Here is a 25,612-nt window from a genome sequence, read left to right as displayed (position 1 = left end):
TTATACACACACCCAGAAATGGACGGGCAGGAAACACGCCCAGGTAATAGTGGGGATGTCCAGGTGACCATTTGCCATGAAAGCTGCTTTCTTCAGACGTGAATAATTTCCAAGTACAAGATGACCCCTTGACCACGCTCTGGGGACAGGGGCAATGACTACCTTGATCCTGAACCTCCAGTGCCCAGCACAGCGCGACGCTTAGTGGGGCTCCATTAGTCTGTTGGATTCAATATATTACTCTTTGCGTAATTCTCGTCTAGTCTTTAAGGAAACTATTTTATTGATAACATTCTGTGAACTCTCTCAATGCAAACGCAGCCAGAGAAGGACACAGCACGTTCATTACTGGCACCAAAGACACCCCCGCAGGACCCCTCCCAAACACCAGCCCCTTGCTGGTCCCCAAAGGTGACCGCCCTCTGAACACCCGACACCACAGGCTCACGCTGCCTGCCTGGGGCTTCCCCTTCTGCCTCTGCTTCCCTCCCTCAACCACGTCCCCCCCACCCTCTGCAGCTGCTCAGAGTGGTAACCCACTCATTTCCACAGCTGTACTGACCCCACTGTATGAACAGGCCACAGCTGATTTTTCTGTGGGCATTGGGGGAGTTCCCAGTTTGGGACTATTACAAATTGGGCTACAATGAACATCCTTGGCTTTTCGGTGAACACAGTTCTCGTGGGTAAACACCGTGAAGCAGGATTGGGAATAGACAGAGGTCAAAGACTGGTCAAAGGCAAGCACTTTGAAGAGAAGGACATGGAGAAGGCTGCCCAGTGCTGGCCTGGAGTGCCTCGTGGGCACCAATGCCAGCGGTGGACACAAACACTGGGGGAAGACTCCACAGGTGAGGTAGGAGGGAAGAAAATGCGCACAGATGCAGAAAGTTAAGCTCAAGGTGCCCTGTGGGAAATCCAAGTGGGAAATTAGGCTGGACAACGGAATGTCCAATCCGGGGCTGCTGAACTACATTTATGGATCAAGCTTTGTGAGGAAAATGCGCATACGATGAAAGAGACCACCACTGCGGAGCTGCACAGGAAATGGAGAACAGGCTACTGGAAGAACTCGGTCCAGGGGAGGAGCAGGACCAGAGACAGGCAAGAGAAGATGACCAGATGCTGGCCAGGCTCAGACAACAGGGACAGGGAGACTGCTCACGGGATTTGGTCATTGGCTGCTAAGAGACCCCAGGACGTGGTAAGGGTGGAGACAGCCATGCAGAAAAGGCAAAAAGAGCAAGACTGTGGCCAGTGGCAGACGAGAGGCATTTGCATCGTGGAGCAGGGACTGTCAGCCCACACCAAGCTGCCTGCATCTCCCCATCGGCCGCTCCCCCGGCCAGGGCTAGGAGGACTTGACAAACGGTAGTAAACATGTTAATGGCCCAGCTGCTCTTTCCAAAACATTATGGTTTTTAGAAAAAGCTTAGTTAACGTTCCACGCTATGCGGTCCTCTCACTGTCCCCAAAGATGCCACTCAACTATGAGAGAGGATCAAATATTTTACAAGCAAAGGGACACTTCCGAAGTAAAAACTGCAAGTCCGGGCTAGACACCTACCCCTCACTCAGAGTCCAGTTTCCCCAAGCTCAGCCTGGACCATGGAGGCCCAGTTACGGGCTGGGGGGCAGACCCCCGAACCCCTATCATGAGGCCCTGAGAACCAACCAAAGTCCACAACATAACCAGAAACTAGAGCTGAGTTTCCAAAGACCCTTGACGTCTTAGGGTCCCAGCATCCCCCATTCCGCTTCCACTCTGAAACTTTCAAGCCAGGCTCCTTCCTGTCCTATGAGGATGCAATTTATCCAGAAGGTTCTGGCACACACAGCTGATGTCACCAAGGCTGCTGTCACAGGCAGTCTACAGCCCCACAGCTTTAGGGATGTGAAATTTGATGATGGTTCTTCATTCATTTCCAGATTTACACGGCAAGATTAAGGAGCATGAAAAAAGCTGCCGGAGGCATGCCGTAAGTTGGTTCTGGTTCTCTAGAACCAGACAGACATACCAACGACCTTAACAGGAAAATGTTCTCTTAATAACCTGAGCCTTGCTACACTGTGCTGCTCTTACAGGAGAAGGGAGGTCGTCCTAAACACAGACAAGAGGAACACTGCATAAACACTGCCTAGAAAACATCTTAGTGTCTCCTTGCCCCCACTGTACTCATTGTACAAGCACCTCTTGGCCACTGGCTCTGGGGGAGAAAGCGCTCTGTGGACCTGCTAGAGGAGAGAGGTGGGTAAGAGTTCACCTGGACTGCAGCTCTGTCACCCAGCCAACCCCTGAGCTAGGTAACAGCCACCATTTTTAAATCCTTATCTTTCATGGTGGTAAAAATACACACAACACAAAATTCGCCATCTTAACCATTTTAAAGTGTACAATTCAGTCACGTTGAGTCCATTCACATGGCTATGCGACCCATACCCAGAACTCTTTGAATCTTGCAAAACTGAAACTTGGGCCCCTTATACACCTCCCCACTCTGCACCCAGCCCGGCCCCTGGCACCCGCCAGGCTACTTCCGGTCTCTATGAACTTGACTGCTCTCTGAACCTCGTATGAGTGGAATCACAGTGTTTATCCCTTTGTGGCTGGCTTCTGCCACTGGGCATGATGTCTGCAAGGTTCATCTATGTGGCAGCATGCTTGAGAACTTGTTTCGCCTTCAAGGCTGAGTAATATTCCATTGCATGGATACACTATATTTTGTTTATCCAGCCATCTGTCAGTGAACACGGGTTGCTCCCACCTTTTGGCTGCTGTGAATAATGCAGCTTGGAATGTGGGTGTGCAAATCCCTCTTTGAAACCCTGCTTTCCATCCTTTTGGAATATGCCCAGAAATGGAATTGCTAGATCAGATGGCACTTCGATTTTTAATTTTTTGAGGAACAATCATACTGTTTTCCACAGAGGCTGCACCATTTTACGTTCCCACCAACAGCACACAAGAGTTCCAACTTCTCCACATTCTCTCAGCAGCACTTGTTATTTTCTGATGATTTGTTTTGTTTTGATAGCAGCCATACTAATGAGGTGAGGAAGACGGTCACCATGATAAAAGCCCTCCCGCTGGCCGGGATGCCGCATCACACGTGTCACACACACATCATTTCCTTGAATCCTTATAAAGCCCCCGCTCAGAGGTAAGCACGTGCATCGTGTCCATTTTACAGATGAGGACACTGAGGCTCGGAGAGGTAAAGTCACTTGCCTACGGCCACACAGCTGGCCTGAACACTTCACCACTCGGTCACACTCTCTCCCTCACTCTGGGAGCCACCGCCAACTTCTCAGCCGTGGAGACGATAAATTAAAGACATGCCTGAAGTACACATCAAGCTCTCAGCGCACACGACATGGTCATGACATTCATCTCCTTAAAAGCTAAACTCAGAGAGTGAAGACTCTGCACCCCACTCAGGTCCCTCTCTGGTTTGTAAATGTTGTTCCTGCTCCTGCCAGAGTCACCCGGGAGGCAGGCTGACAGCTTGAAGGTAGGGTACCATTAACCCGTCTCCCCGTCATCCCTCTCAGCCCCCCAAATCAGGGGGCGTGGGTCCCCCGGCAGAGGGCACACAAGCGGCATTGTCTCCCCTGAACTGCCGCTTCAACTCTCGAACTTTGCACCAAGTGCTTTAGCTGCCAACAAGACCACCTGGAGCCCCAGCACCAGGCGCTCCGAGAGGGTCTTCGGAGACACTGCCTCCTTGTTAGATGCAGGGGGCTGCGTCCCAAGACACAGGGCGTAGAGGTGAGCCCACTGGCAGCCAGGCTTTCTGTCATAAGCGTGGCAGCCGCACAGATGTGGGGTGGGGGTGGGCAGAGACTTACTGCACCGCAAGATTAAACACTCCGGTGTCAACATGTGTGCAGTGTTGCTCGAACAATGTTATCATTGTGAACTGAATGGACCAAAGGGTTTAGGGGATGGGGCGGGGAGAGGGAGGAAAGATGGGTTTAATTATCTCTAGGGCTGAAGCCAGTTGTTTGCCTAAAAAGCCCCAGACGCTGGTAGAGCTGAAAAGAGAGATGGACTGTGAGCTTACATCGGCCTTTCCACCATAAATCGAGGCTGCCATCCTTCACCCACGGGTGCCCCATCTCCCCGAGCGGGGAACCCAGCCCCCAGGGATCTCCAGGTCCCCACCCCATCCTTGGCTAATTGAAAATCAGGGTAAAGAATGGAAACTAGTTACCATTTCAGCTAAACTAGTGATTCTCAGCCAGGGGCAACTTTGTCCTCCCTCCCCCTCCCCAGGGGCTATTGGGCAATGCCTGCATTCCTTTTTGTTTGTCAGGACCTAGGGAGGGTGTGCCACTGGCGCCTGGTGGGCAGTGGCCAGGGCACTGCTACACACCCTGCAGTGCCCAGGACAGCCCCCGCCTACAGGGGATGGTCCAGCCCCAGCGGTCATCCGCGCCACGTTGAGAACCCAGAGCTAACAGACACACAAGCCTCATGAGAGTCAGGAAACCTTGGTTTCAGCCGCACCTGGGCTCTCATCCGGCTGGGCGGGACCCCAAGCTCGGTGGGCCTCGGTTCTCCGCTCCGTAACAAAGTAATAGATTAAATCGGTCTGAAGTCCCCTTTCAGGTTGTACCATAAAAAGTTATGAAATTTCTACCAATTACGACCTATATATGGTTCAACCTAAACTTGAATTCTACATCCACACTGTCCAGGATGGCAGCCACGAACCGCGTGTCTACTGAGCACTTGAAATGTGGCTGGTGTGGCAGTGTTTACACTTACCTCAGTGGAATTAATTTAAAGTGCCCAGGGCGCCTGTATTGGACAGCAGATACAGAACGTTCCCATCACTGGGGAACGTGCTATGGGACAGCACGGCTCTGTGGCATCAAAGCGCTGGCTTCTGATAGCACCATGACAACATGAAGAGCGTGTCGCAAACCAGGGTCCAAATACGTGTTCAGAGAGACAGGAGGAGGTTCTTCCTCAAAAACAGGTTCCCAGTGTGGGAAATGCCATGGAGGTAGGGAGAACTTAATCCCGGAGCTGTGGGAGAGGCCTGGGACGGACGCTGGTGGCCCCTGCGCTCTCGGCTCTGTCTGTAAAACAGGCATGACGACCCCTGCCCCAGTCACAGGGCCACCTGGGAGCTCATCACTTGCTGAGTGACTTCAGGCTGGATAATCATCAGACACACCAAGTTCAGGGGCGCAGGCGGAGGAGCTTTGCTCCAGGCCCACCCGGCACGGAGACTGCTTCCCCTGGGCTGAGCAAGGCCGTGCACCCGTGCTGACACCCCCAGCCCCACCCCGTTCATTTCCTTCCTAGGACTTAACTGCTGTGGGCATGTGATTGACTGGCCCATTGACCTGTTTATTAACTGTCTTCTCTTCTAGGTTTTAACTCCAAGAGTAAGACCTGGGAAAGGGCACAGAACATAAAAGGCTTGAATGTGGAGCCCAGCTGGGGTGTGAGTCCCACCCTGCCACCCACGGGGCGCTTCGGTGAGTTACTCCTTGTCTGTCAAATGGGAACATGGTGACCACGACACTGACTTCACTGGGCTGGTGTAGGGTTAAAACACACCAGGGGGGCTTCCCTGGTGGCGCAGTGGTTGTGAGTCCACCTGCCAATGCAGGGGACAGGTGTTCGAGCCCTGCTCCGGGAGGATCCCACGTGCTGCGGAGCAACTAAGCCCGTGCGCCACAACTACTGAGCACATGTGCCGCAACTTCTGAAGCCCACGCACCTAGAGCCCGTGCTCCGCAACAAGAGAAGCCACCGCAACGAGAAGCCTGAGCACCACAATGAAGAGTAGCCCCCGCTCGCCACAACTACAGAAAGCCCTGTGTGCAGCAACGAAGATCCAATGCAGCCAATAAATAAATAAATTTATTTAAAAAAGAAAAAACAACAACAGACCAGGGATCTTCAAGCTGCCACGTGTTCCAGAATCACCAGGGAGCCTGTGAAAACACAGACCACTGGACCGACTCCCAGTGCTTCTAACACGGGGGATCTGGGGTGGGGGTGGGGGGCCAGGAACCTGCACTTGTAACAGGTTCTGAGGAGGTGCTGATGCCGCCTGTCTGGGGACCCCTCTTTGAGAACCGCTAGAACAGGGACCGTCTGTGGCGTCCTCGGTGCGAAGGAAAGGCTTGAAGGATGTTGGCTGTGATTATTTTGTTGTTCTCCACTGCTCCACCCACCATACTCACTTGCTTGACACTTGGCAGGTTCTCAAGCATCTTAGTGAACAATCTTTGGAAACCTCCCCCCCACCCTAGGCTCCCTCGGGAGGGCAGAAAAGCCCCTCTCGACCTCACTCAGCTCGAGAAGCAGCAGAGAACTGGGCGAGATGGGTTCAGACTCAGGCTCTGCAATCACCAGTTCAGGACAAGTTAACCCCTCTCCGGGGGCTTCACTTCCCCTTCGATACAACAGGGATGTGACGGGGCCCCCAGTTATGCGGCCACTGTGAGGATTCAAGGAGGCAGAGGCCAGCAGTCACGTGACATGGCAGGGACAAGCACCAGACCAGAGCAGCCCCGGGGGCGGCCGGGGGGTGGGAGAGGCGTGCGGCGGCCCACGCCGCCTTCCCCAGGACAGGAGGGTGCCTGCCCAGACCTTCCCCCAAAGCATCCAGAGACTCCTGGGTCAGCTGGGCAGGCACAGCTGGTTTAAGGTATTTTAGAAGCAAATCAAATCAAATGAGAATTTATAATCCTTCCTGAGGTCTGGGTTCCATCAACCTAAACTCATTAGGCCCGAGCAGTGCAGGTGCAGCTAAGGGAGAGATTGTTCTGTGCTCCCTTCACGCTGGGCGCCCATCTCCCTTTCAAAATAAGAGTCTTCTCTAAAGCCCTGTAATTGGAGCAAAACACTCATCACAGAGGCATCAGCGTCCATTTCTGCAAACAGGACAGTAAAGAGATGTGCAGAAGCCACCCCAGGGGCTGGTGGGGGGAGTTTGGTGGGAACTTCAAGATCCTTGTTCGTTTCACGCTCACACTGCAACACGCTGAACTTGACTTCCCAAGTCGAACTATCAGAACACCCTTAAAACTGCATCGTTGCCCCTTGAACCTATTTCTGGTAAGTGAAGGAGAATCCGAGATCAACCCAAAGAATGGCTCTGAAATCACATTTTGGATCCTCTGTTGAACGTAACCAGCAGAGCTGCAAACAGATTTCCAAAGTGAGTGTCCAGCTGACATGAAACAGGTCTAAATGGGGTCATCTTGCTAAATCATTGGAAATGATTAGCAGGATTTAAGAGAATACTTGTACAATTAAATGGATAAAGTTTTAAAACAGACGAGACTAGTCTACGGTGTTAGAAGGCAGGACAGCAGTCGTCCTTGGGTGAGGGTACAAGGGGGCTTCTGGCACCTGGTCACGTTCTGTTTCTTGATCTGGGCACTGGTACCTGGGTGTGTTCACTTTGTGAAAATTCCTAACTGTTCTAGATTCGTGCACTGTTCTGTACACACATTACACTTCAATAAACAGTTTTGTTTTTGCTGGTTTTTTTTTTTGGCTGAGTTGGGTCTTCGTTGCTGTGCACGGGCTTTCTCTAATTGTGGTGAGTGGGGGCTACTCTGCGTTGCGGTGCACGGGCTTCTCAGTGTTGTGGCTTCTCTTGTTGCAGAGCACAGGCTTTAGGCGCGTGGGCTTCAGTAGTTGTGGCACGTGGACTCAGTAGCTGTGGCGCACAGGCTTAATTGCTCCTCAGCATGTGGGATCTTCCCAGACCAGGGTTCGAAGCCATGTCCCCTGCATTGGCAGGTGGATTCTCAACCACTGCGCCACCAGGAAGTTCCCAATAAACAGTTTCATTAACACTTTGTATTGGTTAGCTTTATCTATCTCCAGTTTTACTCAAGAAGTATTTCTTACTTCCCCTATTGTAAGAAGTGCGATCAATTTAATACCAGCTCTTTAGGGAAAAGACACTAACACCCTTATCAATTTTAAGACATTTTGGTTTCAGAAGCATCAATAATCAAAGAAATGGGATAGTACGCCTAAAGCACATAATTAGGAAATGCTTATGTGGCATCCTACTGCCCTGACCTATGACCCTCCCATTAGCAAGGCTGTTTATTCACCTGCTCCAAACCCATCCTTCAAGCCTGACCAGCAGCTTGGGATCAAGTTTAAGAGGAAGGGCTCAGTAACTGGACCTCCAAATTGAAATACATTTTCTAGGCCAGCTGCTTACTTCTCTGTGCTCAGTTTTCCGGTCTCTAAAATAGGGAGGATACTAATAGCTCCCACCTGAAACGGCTGTTATGAGAATTAAATGAGAAATATAGGTAAAGAGGATAAAGGGTGCTCAGCACATAGTAAGCGCTTGACAAATGTTAGCTACTAAGATTATTGTTATTATTGTGGCTAACTTAGCGATAATTGGATAGTATACACACTCCCCAACTCCCCAACCCAGCCACAGGGGCCAAAGGCTGACTCTTAAGAACCTTATTTACGTAGCATGATCTACGTTCTATACCCAACTGATTCATTAGTGAACATGTAATTCAAGCTGTCTAAGAGTCCCTCCCAGGAATTTTAGTTGGGTGCAATAGCTCAACCATGTCATCAAGAACTCAATTTCTTCTTTTCACTCTGCCATTGTCTGCACGTTGACATTTAGTCCCTAGGCTTGTTGCCTAATGGTCACAAGATGGCTGCCATGGCTCTGAACATCACATCTTCACAGGACCACATTTAAAGTAAGAAAAGGGAGAAAAGGATAGAGTGTTCTGTTTATCTGTCACTCATCAGGAGGCAAAATATTTTTCAGAACCATCTCCCACCCCTTTCTAATCCCAGATTTCCTCTGGTGTCTCACTAGTTAGAATAGCATCCCATGGCCATTCCAACCTGCCAGGGAAGCTGGTAAGGCAAATATGTGGCTAGCCAGAGAGCTATATGACTACAAGTTGCTGTGGCATCTTTCTCCCAATAGGCAGGGTACCAGAGGAACCCAATGAGGCAGAGAGGTCAGAGGGAAGCTATTCAGTGAGGGACATGGAGAAATAACCCCTGGACTCTCTAAGGACTTTCTAGTTGCTGTTATGTCCTTTCCCAAGTCTTGGAGATGCATTGATTTCCTTTTTGTTCTCCTTAAACTAGTTTGAACTTTTTTTTTTTTTTTTTTGCCTGCAACCAAAGAATTCTGTTACATATAATTTTATTCACACCAAACACACACTGCCCAGAAACAATGCCTGAAAATACCTTCTACCTCCTTTTCTCCTGATCATCTCTTCCAACCAGTGGGCCTGATATACCCACACCCTCTCACATCGGTCTCTGTTGGAAATGAGCAGAAGCAACCCATATGCCCAGAACCCACTCACTGGAAGAGGTTCTTACAGGCTTTCAGGGTACAAACAAGGTTCGACCAAGATAGCAGGCCTTCCCTCCAAGAAGCTCTCCACCCTCGGCTTGCGAACAATGACACAGATTCTTAAAATGCCTTGAGTATCTTGATCTGTTCATCCTCTACCCAGAGGGAAACAGGAGCCACCTGTCCCACAAGCAGAACTCAGACCAAGCTCCACCTGGCCTCTGCTTCCTTCCAGGGGACGATGATTCTGACCTTCTCGGATCATTTTCAAGAAGTTTTGCCACTTGTCTAAGGAGATGGCGATAAAATGAAGACAGTTTTTGGCAAACAAATGGCTGTCGGCTGGAATCCCATGAAGTCTTCAAAGTCAGGGCAAAAGGGTACCGACTCACAGGTTCAAATTTAAACAGAAACTAAAGTCTCTCCATGGGCTTCAGAGGGTCTGGTTGAATTAATGCCGACCTGCAACCCACCTCCTGCACATATTCACTGCGGCTCACTATTATTTGAAGACTCTGGAAACTAGCTTAGGGCCACTATTTACCTGTGCATAGGGCAGAGCTGAGTCAAATCACATGTGCAAATAACTTCTGTAAATCCAACTATACACCACACAGACAACAAAGAAGAGGGAGAGAGAAATAACTTAGATTATCTGAATGTAACGCTTCCCACTTTCCTTCCCCACACTTTCCCTCCTGCTGTGTGGGCCATCCTTCCTTGCAGAAAGATCTGACTTTGTGAACCAGTTTGGGTCAGGGAACTTACAGAGAAGTCTTCAAGGGAATGTCTAGGAAGCCAGGAGACAGGCAAGCAAGGAGAGCTTTTTGGATCCTTCCCCTTTCTCTTGCCTTGAATGTGAGATTACATGAAGATGTGAAGTCTGGGGCTGCAGCAGCCATCTTGTAACCGTGAGGTAACAGACATAAGGCATTTGAGGATGGTGAAGGCAAGGGAGAAAGCTTGAGGATACCTGGATGGTATCACTGAGCTGCCACCCAAACGTGGAATCACTTCACTGAAGACTTGCTGTTATGGGAGAGAGTGACACGTTTTTAATGCTGAAGCCACTATTAGGCAGGTGTACTGTGATTTTGAACGAGTCCTAAATGAGACATCATTCCTCTCCACAGAAGCAAGGAGCATCCTTTGGGAGGTATATATCTTGCAGTACTTCCTGTTCATAAGAATGGTACTCGTGTTTAAAATTAAGTATTTTGGTACAATATGGCACTAAACTTAAGCCAATGGTTTCACCTCATGAGCCACAGAAGAAGTGGCAATCTACCCCAATGCTGGAAGAAAAAACCAGCAGTAGGGACTTAACATACAGAGTGCATCTATCTCCAACATGGCAGCTCCCTAAGGGATTTCAAGGGTAATTTTCACGCAGCCCAATTTCTGTCTGACCCACTGCCTTCAGCCTAGCCCCCACAAAGGGGCAAGTGCAGCATCACACTGTTTATAAAATGTCCAGGCCTCATTGAAACTATAATGGGAGTTGAATAAATAACATAAATATGATTTTTCAAATGCAAAGCTGCTTAGGAAAATGCAGAGTCTTAAATGTGAGGATCCAAGTTGGACCTGGAGAGGAACTTACAGGTGTCCCCAGTGAGGACAAATCAGGACATCAGGCCAACACCATGTTCACAGAAGGACTGAAAAGAGACTCTGCAGCCAGACTGGGCTCCAGAGGCAGTCCCAGGAGCAGCCCCCATTTACTGAGAGATTGCCACCGTCATCCCATCTAATCCCAGCTGCCCTATTAGAGGGGACCTGCTATAAACTAAATTGGGCCCCACCCCCCAACTCATGTGTTAAGCTCCAACCTCCAACAGGATGGTATTAGGAGGTGGGGTCTTTGGGAGGTGATAGGTGTAGATAAGGTCATGAAGGGATGGGATTAGTGCCCTTATAAGAAGAGGAAGAGGCTTGAGTTCTCTCCATCATGGGAAGACACAGCAAGAGAGCAGGCGTCTGCAAGCCAGAGAGAGAACAAAACCCAGCCACGCATGCCCCCCAGTCTCAGACTTCCAGCCTCCAAAAGTACAAGAAATGAACGTCTGATGTTTCAGCGACCCAGGCAGTGGTATTTGGTTATGGGAGCCCAAGCTGAGACAGAAGCTGGGGCCCAGAGCACTTGAATGCCTTCAGTCACCTGCATGAGATCACACACCAGTGACCTGGGACTCAAAGCCAGACAGACCTGCTGTCCCCAAAGCTGAGCAAATGACTTGTCACCACTCAGCCCCGGTTTCCTCACACATAAGAATAAATGTGGAAATTGTGCTATCTGATGAATGACCAGGATACGGATGGGTCCTCACTTCAGGTGGAGAAAGGTCAGTTGCCCACATCAAAAAATGCTGGACACAGGAAATGCTACTAAGTCTGACATAAACAGAGTTTAGGAAAAAAAAGAAAAAGAAAAAGGGGCAATTTGATTGTGAAATTTTTATTATTCATTTTTTTAAAGAGGAGGCCAGCAGCCCACAGTCCTGTCTAAATCTGAGGGGTTGTTTGTGCCGTAAGCTGGCGGGCGTACGGAGAGCTTGTCCTGAGGCTCCAGCGTTTCCTTAAAACTCGGCATCAATAAAAATAGATTATAATCAGCCAGAGGCAACTTTCTAGCATCACAGGACTCATCACAAGAAAACTAGCTTCCTGGTTTGTTTGCCTCGTGCCCCGCCAACAAAAACCAGCTTCCTATTTGACCACGGGGCAGCCTGGCTAAGGGAGGACCACTCCAACCCAAATCCCACGGAGCTCCGTGGGTGGGACACGGGCCCACGCTGCTCCCGTCCCCAGAAGGAGCCGGGCAGTGTGTGCCACTGCCCTACATGTCGGGGAGCTACACCAAGAAGTCTTCGGAGGAGCAGCCATCTGTTTAACTAAGAGTCTGTTCAAACTCAGAGGAGCCCCTCTGACATCCAGGATGCGAAAGGGCGTCTGTGTGTCACTGCACGTCCTCAGAGGACAAACAGGGCAGATAAAACTCAGGCTTTTTTACTATTTACCCTTCCCCAGGTAGAGGATGTAGGTAGTCCAAAGCAGGGGTCCACAAACTTCTGTAACAGGCCAGACAGACCACAAATACTCTAGGCTTTGGAGACCATACGTCTCTGCTGCAACCACTCACCTCTGTGGCTGCAGCGTGAAAGCAACCACAGACAAGACGCAAACAAAACGAGTTCCGATACAGCTTTATAGACACTGGAGTCCGAATTTCACCCCATTTTCACATCATGGAATATTTTTCTTCTTTTATCACCTTTTAAAAAAAATGTAAAAGCCTCTCTTGTTCACAGCCTGCACAAAAATCAGCAGGTCTCCCGGCTTTATTTATTGCAGCTCTGAACTGCAGTGAGAAATGGAAAACGCAGCTTCTCTGCTCACCTCCCCTCCCCCCAGCAAGTTACCTGCTGGAGGGGAACAAGGTAAGAGAGGGGTTTGTCCTATTTCCCCCTGAGGGAAGCTGGGAGAGGAAATTAGAGACCAGTTCTAAGTGTGTGTTTAATAATTCTTCAGTATCATTGGGCAAAAGGTGCTGTAAAAATATGTTGGTTCCCAGGAGATGATGCCCGCTCTTTAGAGATCTGACCTCCTTTTCGTCTCCAGGGTGTTTGAAATCCAGGCAGAGCTGGGTTCCCAGGAGAGGGCTCACGTTTTGATTGCAATCGGTCTTCCTTTCAACCGGAAAACGATCCATCACAGTCCAGAAATGCCGCTTTCCCCTCTTACTCACTGCCATGGGCCAATGGGTTTGAAGCAAAAGCTCCCAAATCAATTTCCAAGTTGGAGGAAAGCTACCCTAAACCAGTGGTTCTCCACCGGGGGCCACTGTGCCCCCAAGGGCACATGGGGCGACCTCCGGAGACAGTGCGGCCGTCACAACTCCCGGCAGCTCGCGTGCGGAGCTCAGGGATGCTCCTTAAGGTTCTCCAGCGCTCAGGACACCCCCCCACAGAGAAGAGTCCGGCTGAAAATGTCAACGGTGCCAAGGCTGGGAAACCCTGGTCTAAACCCACCTGAAAAGGGCACTTCCAAGCTCCCAGGGCGTTCGAGGCACGTGAGACCCAGAGATTCCTGGATCCCCTTTCCCATCCCCCACCCCCCCACCAGTACATGAAGACAATTAGAAGCTCAGGGTTTGAGTAGGTATAAGGCAAGCAGCTTCATTTACTGTTTCCTCCTAAAGGAAATGACCAACCAGTGCCTCCACCCTGTAAACATTTACTAGCCCTGAAAGGTTCTGAGGCCCCACTGCCATTTTTAAGGGTTTCTCCCTCAACAAATGTTAGGTCGAGCCAGTCAGAAAAGGGAACCTGAGAAGGGGGAAGATGGTGGGGGCACATTTCACAAAGTTCAGGGCCAAGAGGAGCACGGAAAGACCTAAGACAACCCCCTGCCCCTCTTTCTTGCTTATACACAGAGGACTGCTTTACACGGGGCATCTCATGAAGGGAGGCAGAGAGAGTTTTAAAGGTCTCAGGACACAGCCACGTGGGGTTTTCATTTGCTGGCGAGGCCCCGTCGTGTTAATGGGTCTGTGGATTGGGGAGTTACTGGCCTCTGGGGCATGATACCTTGAATACGCTCTAAGACGGGCTCCCCGGGCCCACACCGCCAAGAGCCACCTCAGTGCTGAGCTTCCGGCCAAGGCTCTCCTGTCTCCAGTAGGAGAGGTTTCTGGTTCATTGGGGCTTGGAAAAATGCACTCACAAAGAAGAATGCAGAGGGAAATGTAACTAATATCCAGGTACCCACAACCAACAATTCGCAGGAGTTAATATCACGGTTGCTTCCTTTTTTTCCCATAAACTTTTTATTTTAGAATAACTTTAGATTTATAGAAAAGTTGCAAAGACAGTATAAAGTTCCCGTGTACCCTCGCCCAGCTTCCCCCAAGGTTCACGTCTTCCATAACCGTGCAGCACTTGTCAAAAATAAGAATTTAACATCAATAGGTTGCTATTAACCAGACAACCAGTTTTTTTCGGATTGCACCAGTTTTTCCACTACTGGCCTTGTTCTGTTTCAAGACCCAGCCCAGGATACCACAATGCACTTCCAAATGGTTTATTATTAAAATAAAGGAAACTTGACCAGAACAGTTAGTTGGAGTTTATTTACAATTTCTCCCCAACCCCATCCCTTCCCTGCCTCCCCAAAGGCGGCTGGTATGAGTCCTGCTGCCCTGTTTCCATAGTGTTACCACATACGTATGAGCCCACAAACAATACACAGTATGATCTGGTGCTCTCGTGTGTCTGTTTTGACACAATGAGGCAGGCTTACACCCTAAACATTATTCTACAACTTGCTTTCTTCTTCTTGACATTCTGTTTTGAGTCTAAGTTGACGCATAAAAAGAAGTTATTGCATTCCCCTTCTGGTTTATTACACACTTATAAGTAAATTTATTATGAATTTATTTCTCCAATCCCCTGCACACAGACATTTAGACTGGTGGCAATTTGATGCTACTACAAACAACATGCAATATATTTTCCGGTAAGTATGGTAAAAACCACTGCCATGACCTTTTCTATACAGCGTCTTGAGGTATCACTATTAAAACATCAGTCCCTAGCTGCCTCTGGAATTTTCCCATCAAGGGAGTGTGGGGAGCATGTAGGAGCCCCAGTAAATGTGCACTCAGGGCCCTTTGCCCTGTCAATAATTCTCAAGCCATAGAGACAGAGCCGAGGGGAGTTTTCACAAGCAGGATGGATAATGAAGGGAAAGGTGTGAGCTCTTCATCTTCCACTTCAAGCACAGAACCACAAAGTCCAGGTCAAGGGCATAGAGGCTGTTCTGGTGGTCTCATCACAACTGCCCTTGTGCTCTGTCTCCCCCATTCACACACCTCCATGGGGCCAGGAGGAGACAGCGAATGCGTTTACATCCAGCAAGGGCTGGATTCGAATGCCAGCTTCCTGGCTCTGCAAAAGCTCGGGGCCCTTCAGTCTCTTCCTCCTTAAAATGGGAATAATACGGCTTACTTTGTAAAACCTGAGAGAATTAAATAAGAAGCCTGATAAGGGAGGTTCTTATAAATCCATTAGTGCTACAGAAAGATCTCCACCCTCCCATGTCATCACTATGATTTATTTCAGTGATGCATCTAGATAATGAAGGAGTCTCTGAAGTCAGTTTCTAGGTTCAGGCTTGCAAGTGCCTGGACGAGGAAGTACCTCTGAAGCCCAGGAAGAAAAAGTAAGACTTCATGACAAGAGAGTCACCTGCACAGCCCGGACAAACACCGGCCAGGGCAAGAGCCACCTGAGCCGGGACCAGAGTCAGGCTCCTTCATTCTCTGGGTAGCAAACCCGAGGGCAGCTGAAGCGTGCTTTCGCTGAAAGACAAGTCCTAAAGAGGCGAGTCATTTTACAAGTGGGAACGGAGAGAAGTGGTTATTCTTGTTGAACCACGTGAATACCTCCGTGATCAGGAAGCTTCTAGAAACACTGGTCTTCAAAATGGGGTGCAAGCACTTAGGGGAGGCAAAAGGGATCCAACTGAGACATGGGGTGGGAAACAGTATGATCTCAATTACGTAAATTTCAAGAACTGATGGAGGTCAGGGAAGATGGGAATTTACTAGCTGAGCTTCAACAAAAATCTCTGCATAACTGGTGGGTGAGATTGAAAGATACAAGACCTCGTTTCAATAACACAGCCAACAGTTCACCTGTTCCATTCCCATCGTTTTACCCCGCGAGAGAGCCTTCGTCTATGACAGAGGGGTCATCACGAGTGCCACTTCCCAGGCTCTTTCTGGTGCTCCCCTTTCCAAGCCTGGGGTGGGACTATCATCTCCTGCCACCTTGGGTCCGGTCTGACCATGTGACAGGCTCTGACCAGTGAAGTGCTGGCAGAAGTGCCCATGTCGCTTCCTGCTGGAAAGAGGAAAAGCCCATGCACAAGCCCCGCTATCTTTCCCTTTGGGACCACAACTGGTGACATTTGAGAGGGTGGCAGCTCCATCAGCCTGGAGATCTGAACAGCCTCCCACCTGGCCAGTGTGCAGAGCCCCCTGCCAAGCCACGATACCATCATCACCAAAGAACCACAAAGCTCTGTGGTTTCAAGCCGCCAAGATTGCGGGCTTCTTTGTGAACGCTTGATGCTGACTAGACGAAGGCTCAGAATCATCAAAATTTAGCACCAGACCTTTAGCTCGCTGACCCCAAACTGTTGAACCGCGAGTTCTGAAAGATCAAATTCCAACACATTGGAAATCTTAGTGCTATCACAATTACACGTCTTGCTACTGAATTAAACTTGTAATCTTTGCATTAACTACTAACAATGCATTAGTTAAAATGTGTATTAACGAACATTAGAAATTTCTATCTTTTTATCTTTAGTGTCTCCTACTTAAATGTCTACTTTAGTCTTTGCTTTATAAAGTGCACACCATCCTAAAACAGGAATCATTATACCACCTATTTCTGTTTAGGGTGTGTACTCAAAGACTTCCTAGTGGCGACGCAAGGTCAGAAAACGCTTTAAGACGCTGCCTTAGAACATCTTCACCTCTTTCACGCGTGAGAGCTGCCAATGTCTGGGCACCTTCTGTGTGCCGTGAGAACTCCACAAGGCAGCGCAAGCACAGGACTGGGAGGCTGTCTCAGAAAACAGTCAAGAAGAGAGTCCTTTACCAAAGGCCAAAACACAAGTCCTCGAAACCACAGAATAACCCGCCTGCCCTTGAGCGCATTGTTCAGTTGCTGGGCAGATGAGCACTGGGACCCTTCTAGGATGGTCAAGCTAAGTACTTGGATTCTTTTTTTTTTTTTTTTTTTCAAACTACATGAAAGCAAGAGAGAGGCTGCCATTACAAGACTGTACAAGCCTAACCCCAATGTTTAAAAACACGCAAGCCCGCAATTTTGGAAACCGTGCAAGTTTTTATTCACAGCCAAATTTAATTAAGCCAGACAACAAAAGAGTGAAACTTGAAAGCTACTCTGGGGAGATAAAGATGTGAAAGAATAACACATGACCTCAAAGATGCGGGAACCTTAATACTCGCATCTGAAGAGAATTTATGGGAAACGGGTGAGAAAGCCCACCCCGTATTTCGGGCCCTGGAGACCTTCGCCGTCCTCTGGTCTCCAGAGGCTTCTAAAGGCACTAAATCCACTCTGGGCCGTGTTATCCCAACCCCAGCTGGGGTAGCGGGGGTGGGGGCGGTCTTGCACCTGCTCCCATAAAAAGCAGGGAAGTGGTGCTGGTCTGTTAAGTAACGCTTGGGGCTTGTCACTCCCTTGAAGGAAAAGGCGATTTGCACCTTGACCATGTTCCAGGAAGGGGTGGGAAGAACTATGTCAGTAATGCGAGGTTTTCAAATTAAAAGTGTTTATTTTGGAATAATTTTTGATTTAGAGAAAAGTTACAAGGATGCTACAGAGAGTTCCTGTACCCTCATTCAAGTGTCAGATTCCCTAGTAGGAAAGTTTTTACATAGCCATAGATGCTAAAATCGAGAGAAAGTCAGCACTAGACTCTACTTACCCTCAAGTAAGTTTGGTGTGCTCAAATTCACTGATCTCTAAAGAGGAGGAAAATGCATGTGTGGGGGGCAGAATATACAAATACACAAAGATACACATCTTTGGGGCCACTTTCCTCACATCTCTAAAATAACATGGGTTGCTTAATCTTGGTACTTTAAGATCAAGTACTTAAAAATTGAAATTTGGACTATTATACCAAAGTGAATAGGGATCTGGCCACCAAAATAAAAATGTGGTTTACCATTTATTGTACACCTAGTGTGGTCCAGACTCTACCTACACGAGATACGATTTTGTTCTCATGAGGGTCTGTGGTGGGGGGGATTCTTATCCAGCTTTCTAAAACGAAGATGCAAACTCAGAGACATTAAGTAACTTGCTCAAGGTCACACAGCTAACATGCAACCACAGTGGAAACAGACACATGGGTTTAAGCTGTATCTAACGAGAATCAGTGTGGATGCCGTTCCGCTCTCTCCTGCCAAGTCACACCCTCTGCTGTCACCGAGAACTTCCGTTACACGGCAGTGAAGTCCCCCAACCCCCCGCTCCATATATCACCCGGAATTAGCTGCAAAGTGTCAGGCAACTTGGCCAGGCAGCCCCAAGCACCAGCGAGGGCTGGAAGCCTGCACCGTGAAGCCCTTCATAAAAAGCCGCAGTTGGCAGCCCCCGCTCCTGCATGGGAACAAATTAACATTGGCATTCCAAACACAGGAAAGGAAGGAAATTGGAAACACAGCTTATACTTGGCCAGCTCTTTGAAATACTGTACCATGCTACCGACATCAATTAATGAAAAGCAGGGTTGTGCTGAGAGGCTCTGGTGTGCAAATGCATTAACACACGTTAAACATGTTTGTACAGGAACCGGATTATAAGCACCCTGGCTCCAAAACAATAAAGCAATTACCCTAAAACTGGTGCTCTCGGAGTTGTCATTAATTCAATCCACTCCACGCGGATCAGCAAAGGCTTTACTCGGCTCCCAGCAATGCCTCCCGACACAAATGTTGAAAGGACGGCATCGCACATGCTACCCTGAGTTTCACATAAGTGAGTGTCAAGCTTCATGCACGGCTAATACCCCCCCCAAATCATAAACACTCCACTTCGGAGAGTGGGGGAAACACACAGCAGCAGCCTGGTGTTCGTCGGCACTGCCACTTCACATCGGGTTCCAGTGATTTTTTTCCCCACAGAAGGTTAACTGGGAAATATCTGTTCCATATTAAGAAATACCAAGTCACATTTTTTGTCAAATATTATTTGTCAAATGCCATTTGCTGCAAAACCCAGATTTCAATCGCAGCTGAACACACAGCTAATACCGAACGGTTCACATAATAGCTGTGGTTGTACATGGGATCATTTGCAGTGAAAGCACCCCCCCTTCCTCTATAAACTGTTTCAGGAATTGGAAAGAAAAGCATCTGAAGCTCTGGAATAAATAAAGTACTGTGCCTTGAGCTGCCCGGTACAAAGGACCCAGCCTGCTGGGAGAATAGACTCAAAAAGGCAACTGCCGCTTTGCTTCACAATTTCGTAAGAATGCTTAAGAGAAAAGATTTTTAAACGATGGGGGTGAATCACTTGCAAAGACAGAATCGGCTGGTCTCTTGAAACAGGAGCATCTTCACGCACTGCACCCACCGGTCCAGGCACCTGCGACCACATCCTGGGTGCAGGTAACACACAGCACTGATGTGGCCGCCCTGCTCCCTCGCCCAGGGGACATCCCCCCTCGACGCCACTGTGGATCTGGGATCCAGCAGGTCGGAGCACTTCGGGTGTTCAAGGCAAAATGTGTTATTTTCACCACAAATTAACAGTTTCTGTGTAAATATCGGTATTTCCTCACCCCAGGAAGGCGAGAAGAGGCAAAATGGTACCGGCGCATTTGATTTAAACTAATTAAAAGCAGAAGGTCACGCAATTCAATATATTGATTTTACCAGTGGGACTTAAATCTTCTATAATAAGTGTACACAGCTGCAGCGCTCTCCCACTGCCGCGTTTCACAGGCTAATCCGCGCATTCTTTCTGACAATAACACGACAGGTCCCACACATCCCTGCCTGTGCCCTAACCCCGGTGACACTGCCGGAGTGCATTAAGGTGAAGCACCGCAGCGGCCCGCCAAAAAGCAGCCGTGCCGACAACCCACAGCTAGGTCTGAAGAGTGATCGCCAAAGAATGAACGTGGCCAGCTGCTTGGTGCAAAGGGCTCTCCATTCAAAATATCCAGCTGGTTAGATGGATGGGTAGGCTGGGGAAGGGTGGAGACTGGGGGAGTGTCAGGACACTCTGATTCTTGCAATGGGCCAAATATGACCTTACCCAATAGGGGGAAAAAGATATTAAAGCGATAGGGGTGATCAGTCAGCTTAGATGAGGCTCTGCCTGGAATGAAGTCATTGCTGTCTCCGAGTTCAGCGGACATGTGATATTCGCTCCCATCGCAGGCACGCCGGTGGTCAAGGGATCGCGGGCCAGCTGTGTTTATCTCGGCAGAGGCTTGACCGGCTACGATGCTATGGAAGGCCCTGACCCGAAGCTCGCAGAAGCTGTTTCCTCTCTCTGTGTGTTCAGAGAATCCCCTTTGCTTCCCTAGGCCTCCTCCCTTACCCCTTCAAGGGCCACCCCACAACCAAATGACAACTCTAGAATAAAAACCAAAACCAGCCACGCAAGCTGGCATCAGGATTCAGCCTTAACCTGCTCTGATTCCAGAAGAGAGATACAAAGATCCCAAAAGTTCAAATCTGGGTCACATATATCCTTGGCGGTGGGGGGGGGGGGGAGATCTTTGATTTATATAAGCAGGAAAATGAGGTTTAAAAGAAGTGATGTTGAAAGGGTTACTAAAAACACAGCTGTTGGCGCACTCCTATAGCGAAGGCACTCTGCAGAAAGAGAGAAAGAAAGAGAGAAGAAGGGAAGGCTGTGTGACATCTATATTAACCTCTGGCTGCTCACCAGTGAGGGCCGGCACTCCGACTCTGGAATGTGGGACAGCCCCTTCCAAATTTTAACACAAGCCAGGTTACAGCTGCGAGTGCCTGCAGCCCGCGCTCCCTCGGCAAGCACTCCCTGAAGGAAATTTTTAAACTGTAACAGAATCTTTTTCTAATACTCTACAGTGGTAGGGCCTGTTCTGAAGGGGCAAAAGGAGAGATCTTAATGCCAAACACTTGTCAACAAAAAGGATCACCAGATGGTATAAAATAAAAGTAAAACTGAACGGCCTTCTCCCTGTGCCTCGGCTGCACTAACAAAAGCCACTTTTAGACACTGAGCCCAATAAGGATAGGTTTCCAACGTCCTTTTTTGAATTTAGCTTCGAAGATTAAACAAATTTGGTTCCTACCTAACCTGGACCAGAGATAAATGTGCATTGCACACCCCCACTGTCAGGGGCGTCTTTAGAAGATCCCAAAAGGAGCTGCTGGATTTCTCCAAAGAAAGAACTGGGGGGAGTGGCCATCACTGGATTCAGTCTGCAGAACTCACACTGCCTGGGGACAATTTAAGAGAGGGTAGCCTGTTTTGAATTCCAAAATTAAGTCTACACAGAGGAGTTGGGGGCTTGTTAATCCAAACCAGTTTACAAATCTCGCCATTGAACTTAAGGGGCCCAGGCTGGGAAGATGTGAGTCTCCCTCCGGCAGCTCAGCTAGCATTACACGGGCTTCATTGTACAGGCTGGTCTTTGTCACAAGGTGCGGTCTGAGGTCCTCATTCTCAGCACCTGGTTTTGTCATAAATTCTCCTCTCGTTCCCTCTCTAGCTTAGATCTTCCTCAGCCTGGCAAAAAGCTTGAGTTCTGAGGAGAACAACTTAGAGGAACAAAACCCAGTTTGGCTGCAGACAGAAGGAAGAATAAACGCACCAGGTCTGCAAAAGCCTTCAGAATTCAGGCCGAAGTTCCCCAAGCACTGCAGGACAGCAGTGGTATGCAGTGAGGGAGGAGGGGGTGGTGGAAGGAGGAGGGGGCTCTGGGGGGAGGAGGGGGTGGTGGAGAAAGTCAGTCTCCCTTCAAGGTCTCCTGCAGGTCCCCTGCAAGATAGCAAATGATAGCCTCATATGAACAAATGACACTTTCTCACTCTAGGTAAAGGGTGAAGCTAAATGCACCTTTAGAAAACTTTAATGTTACAAGTCAATATGATTTGCAATCCAAGGGAAAATCATGTGTTTTTTCTCAGCTTCTGAGCAGGTCCCCTACATGCCCCCTCCAGCCCCACTGCTACCACAGCCCCTCCTGTGGCAGAATCCTGAAACTCCCGTAAAACAGAAGGGACAGGCGGTGTTATTCCCGTGCTGCTGCAGAGCAGAAGTTAAAGGGCAACCCGAGAAACATCTCCAGGAAGAGTCTTGCCCAGCTGCGGTCCAGGTCTTCACCCAACTAATTGCCTCAAGTTTTAGGGACCGAGAAAGAAAGAAAACAAGGTCAGTGCACTCTGTTAAAAGCCACTCTGCCATCTAATTTGGAGTGATGTTCCAGAAAGCAAGCCCTGAGAAAGTCAGGACTGTCCCACAAAGCCCAAAGCCAGCCCGGCTGATTAAGAGGCTCAGACAAGCTGGTCTTTGTCCTTTCAAGATGAAAGAAATGGGACTAACGGGTTGAAAGGTGTGTGTACAGCCAGAGGAGGAAAACCACCCAGCTGTGGCCTTCCCACACAAGTCCCAGCTTGCTTCCCCCATCAAGGGGGAGCAAACAGCCTTGCCCCAAGTTTCCCACAGGTGCCCAGTTGGCAACCTGGTCCTTTTCTGGCATGGGGGGAGCCCGCTGCTGGTCCAAAAGCAGCAGGGTGCTTTTTGCACTGGGTTTGCAGAGACACTGGGACCTGCTGCATTCACTGGGAGTCACAGGTACCCAACAGAACAGAACATCCCATAAATCCCCAGCCAGAGAAAGGGCCCTGGTTAACCCCTGGCTTCAGGATGGCTACAGAGCTCTGCTTTAATTAATGTATTTACATGTCTGTACTTGGGATTTTTCTGTAGTTTCTGACATAGGTCACAAATACACATTGAAAAAAAATCACACAGACAAAAGTGCAGACAATGAAAAAATCAGGCCCCAGCTCCCAATCTCTAAGGCCCCAGACCCAGTTCCGCCCTGCCCCCCAGTAAAATCTATTTCCAGTTCATGGTGTCTTCCTCCAGCGGGAAAGGATGATACACAAGCACATATGTAACCTCACTGATCTGCACCCTGCTTGTTTCCACCTCATACATCTTGGAGATTGTTCTAAATCAGGACATATGGAGCTGCCTCATTCTAACAGGCTGCCTAGTATAATTTAAACTTTTTTGAAGTCATTTTGGCATCTAAACCTCCCACCCCTTGCTCGTTGAAACTCGTTTCACTATTTGATTTCGGTCTATTATTAAGGACAGACAATGGCCTCCCGGGAACTCCAGGGACCTTATCTGGCGTGGGAAGCATTAGGGTTGATCCGCGCTTCCCGGAGCCCTCCATCCACGCCCCAGGTGCCCCGCGGGGGGGCTCCAGGATCATTATTTCCCTGTTGACACAGAGCCTGTGGGCGTGAGTTTGCTGTCTTGACTGCGTTCGTATTTTCGCAGCAAGTTACACGTGCAGAATGAAAGCGGCTCAGGAAACAGCGCTATCGGGGCGTGTTATCTCAGAAACCAAATATTTGACCATCAGCCCTACAGCGCGCAGTCGGGGGTTAGTTTGAGCAAGTCTGGTGAATGTGCGTGCACGGATGGAGGGGCAGCACCGCCCCCGCCGCAGCGCCAGCCTCCGGTCCCCGGGGCCCTCGCGGCTGCAGTCGAAAGCTGGGTCCCCTGGCCTCCCCGGCTGGCGTCTGCTGGGAGATCCCTCGCCACCCAATCGCCAAAAGCCGTGGTTTCCGCGCCACACGTGATAAATGCTGAAAATGGATTCTGCCTGTCCGGGACCTATCATTAAATATTTAAAATAGAAAGGTCGCAATGGCAATGTTTTCCCCCCAGCTCCAGCCTAGAGAGCTTAGAGCGGGGGGGCGGGGGGGGGGCGGGCAGCGGTCAGGAAAGGGGCCCCGAGGCGCTCGGGGTGCGCAGCACGCTCCTGGCGGGCGCACCGCGAGGGGACAGGTAGGGCTTGCCAGGGCGGGGAAGGGAGCGCAACGCCCGCGATGCCAGGGCCAGGCTGGGCTGAGAGGGGCTCAGAAAGGGCGGGAAGGCAGCTTCGCGGAGCAGGGCCCTTTAAATCCAGGTAGCGCGGGCCGAGCCGGCCCGGCACAGCTCACATGACCGAGCCCCGCGCTTTGAACTGAGCCGCGGCCCGCCCGGCGCCTCCATCCCCAGAGGTGCGGCCGCCGACTTAGCCCAGAGAGGGCTTCAGACCGCTCCGTACTTCCCCCAAATTCCCACAGGCCAGATGAGCCCGACTCGCCCTACCTGGGGAGCGCGCAGCTTGGGGTCCACGAGGGCAGCGGGGTGGGAGCCCCTCGGCCGGGCTCGCAAACTACCGGGAGTGGAAAGATGGGCGGGCTGAATGTAAGAAGCGGCCCCCTCCCCGTCCCGAAGCGACTCCTGACCCAGAGGCGCACCCCCCTCCCTCCCGCCTTCACTCACCGAGGTTGACGAAGCTCATGACCATGTCGGCGTCGGTGAGGAAGTGGCTGTCTTGCAGGCTGGCCAGAGGGGGGCCTTGGGTGCTGAAGACGGCCTTGTAGGGGTAGGAGAAGCCCTGGCCGTCGGGCCCGCCGCCCTCCTCCACCGCCATGGCATTGTACAAGTCCAGCATGAACATGGGCGCCGAGTTGTGCTTGCCCTGGAGGTGCGGGCGCGGGCGGTGGGGCAAGCCCAAGATGGAGAGGATCTCGCGCTGCATTTCCCGCCGCTCCTGGCTGCGGAGGCGCCGGTGGATGAAGCTCGAGTGCACCTCGTTGTCCATGCTGAAGTCGGCCAGGGCGGAGCGCAGCAGGAACAGGGGCGCCCAGAGCGCCACGAAGCTGCGGGGCGCCGCGGCGCGCAGCGAGCGCACGTGCATCGCGCCGGCCCTACGAGCGACCCGGGCTCTGGGCACCCGGCACCAGGGCCCCCGCCGCCCCAGGTGGCAGAGGAGGGGCAGGCGGCCGTCCGCGCCGCTCGGTCACTTGCTGTAGACGGGCCCCGCTGTTCCCGCGCCGGACATGGCCCCTCCCCGGCCGGCTGCGCTCTGCCCGGACCCCCGCCCCCGGCTCGGCGCTGGCCCCGGGGCCCCTCGCCCCGCACTCGCCCGGGCGCACCGCGGGGCTTGGAAACAGGCTCGAGTGAGCGAGAGAGCGAGCGAGGAGGCGGGCGCGGGTGGGAGGAGCAGCCAGCAAACCTAGGAGCCGGGAGAGCGAGCGCCGGGGAGGCAGCCAGGCGGCGGGCGAGCGGGCGCTCCTTCCTCCGGCTGCTGTCGCGCTCTTGCTCTCGGGCGGCGGGGACCCACCCTCTTCCGAACTCCAGCGCCCAGAGCAGGGGCCCCAGGTCGCTCTCCCAGCCCCGCGCGCCCTTGATCGCACAAGAGGCCGCCTCGGGAGCCCCAGAGTGGTACGCGCTGGGGCCTGGGAGGAGGAGGAGGAGGGGGAGGAGGAGGACGGGCTTCCAAGGGCCCCTCCCGCGCCGGCGGCCTCCCACCTGCCCTCGGCCCCGCCCTCCCCCCAGCGGCGCCCAATGCGTTCATTCATTCCTTCTAGTGCACTCTACAAATATTTACCGAGTGCCCACAGGGTGCCCAGCGCCGGGCCAGACGCC

At 50.8% G+C, this 25,612-nt stretch overlaps 1 protein-coding gene across 6 annotated transcripts in view; it reads right to left on the bottom strand.

The window, feature by feature from the left end:
- The window catches only part of BMP7 (bone morphogenetic protein 7), an 85,585-nt gene extending 60,190 nt beyond the window's left edge, over nt 1–25,395 (bottom strand). For 2 of the 6 annotated variants that reach the window (XM_057701942.1, XM_057701943.1), the window contains exon 1: nt 24,464–25,392. In XM_057701942.1, coding sequence (XP_057557925.1) covers nt 24,464–24,881 — 418 coding nt within the window. In that variant the 5' untranslated portion in view covers nt 24,882–25,392. Of the gene's footprint in view, nt 1–24,463 lie in introns of all 6 variants that reach the window. The other 4 variants (XM_057701940.1, XM_057701939.1, XM_057701938.1 and 1 more) reach the window with 4 other exon arrangements.
- Between the last annotated feature and the right edge of the window lie 217 nt (nt 25,396–25,612).

Source organism: Hippopotamus amphibius, chromosome 12 (assembly GCF_030028045.1).
Source record: "Hippopotamus amphibius kiboko isolate mHipAmp2 chromosome 12, mHipAmp2.hap2, whole genome shotgun sequence".
In the NCBI taxonomy this organism is placed as follows: domain Eukaryota; kingdom Metazoa; phylum Chordata; class Mammalia; order Artiodactyla; family Hippopotamidae; genus Hippopotamus; species Hippopotamus amphibius.
The sequence above is the reverse complement of the archived record's forward strand: the minus strand, read 5'-3'. Positions and strand labels throughout refer to the sequence as shown.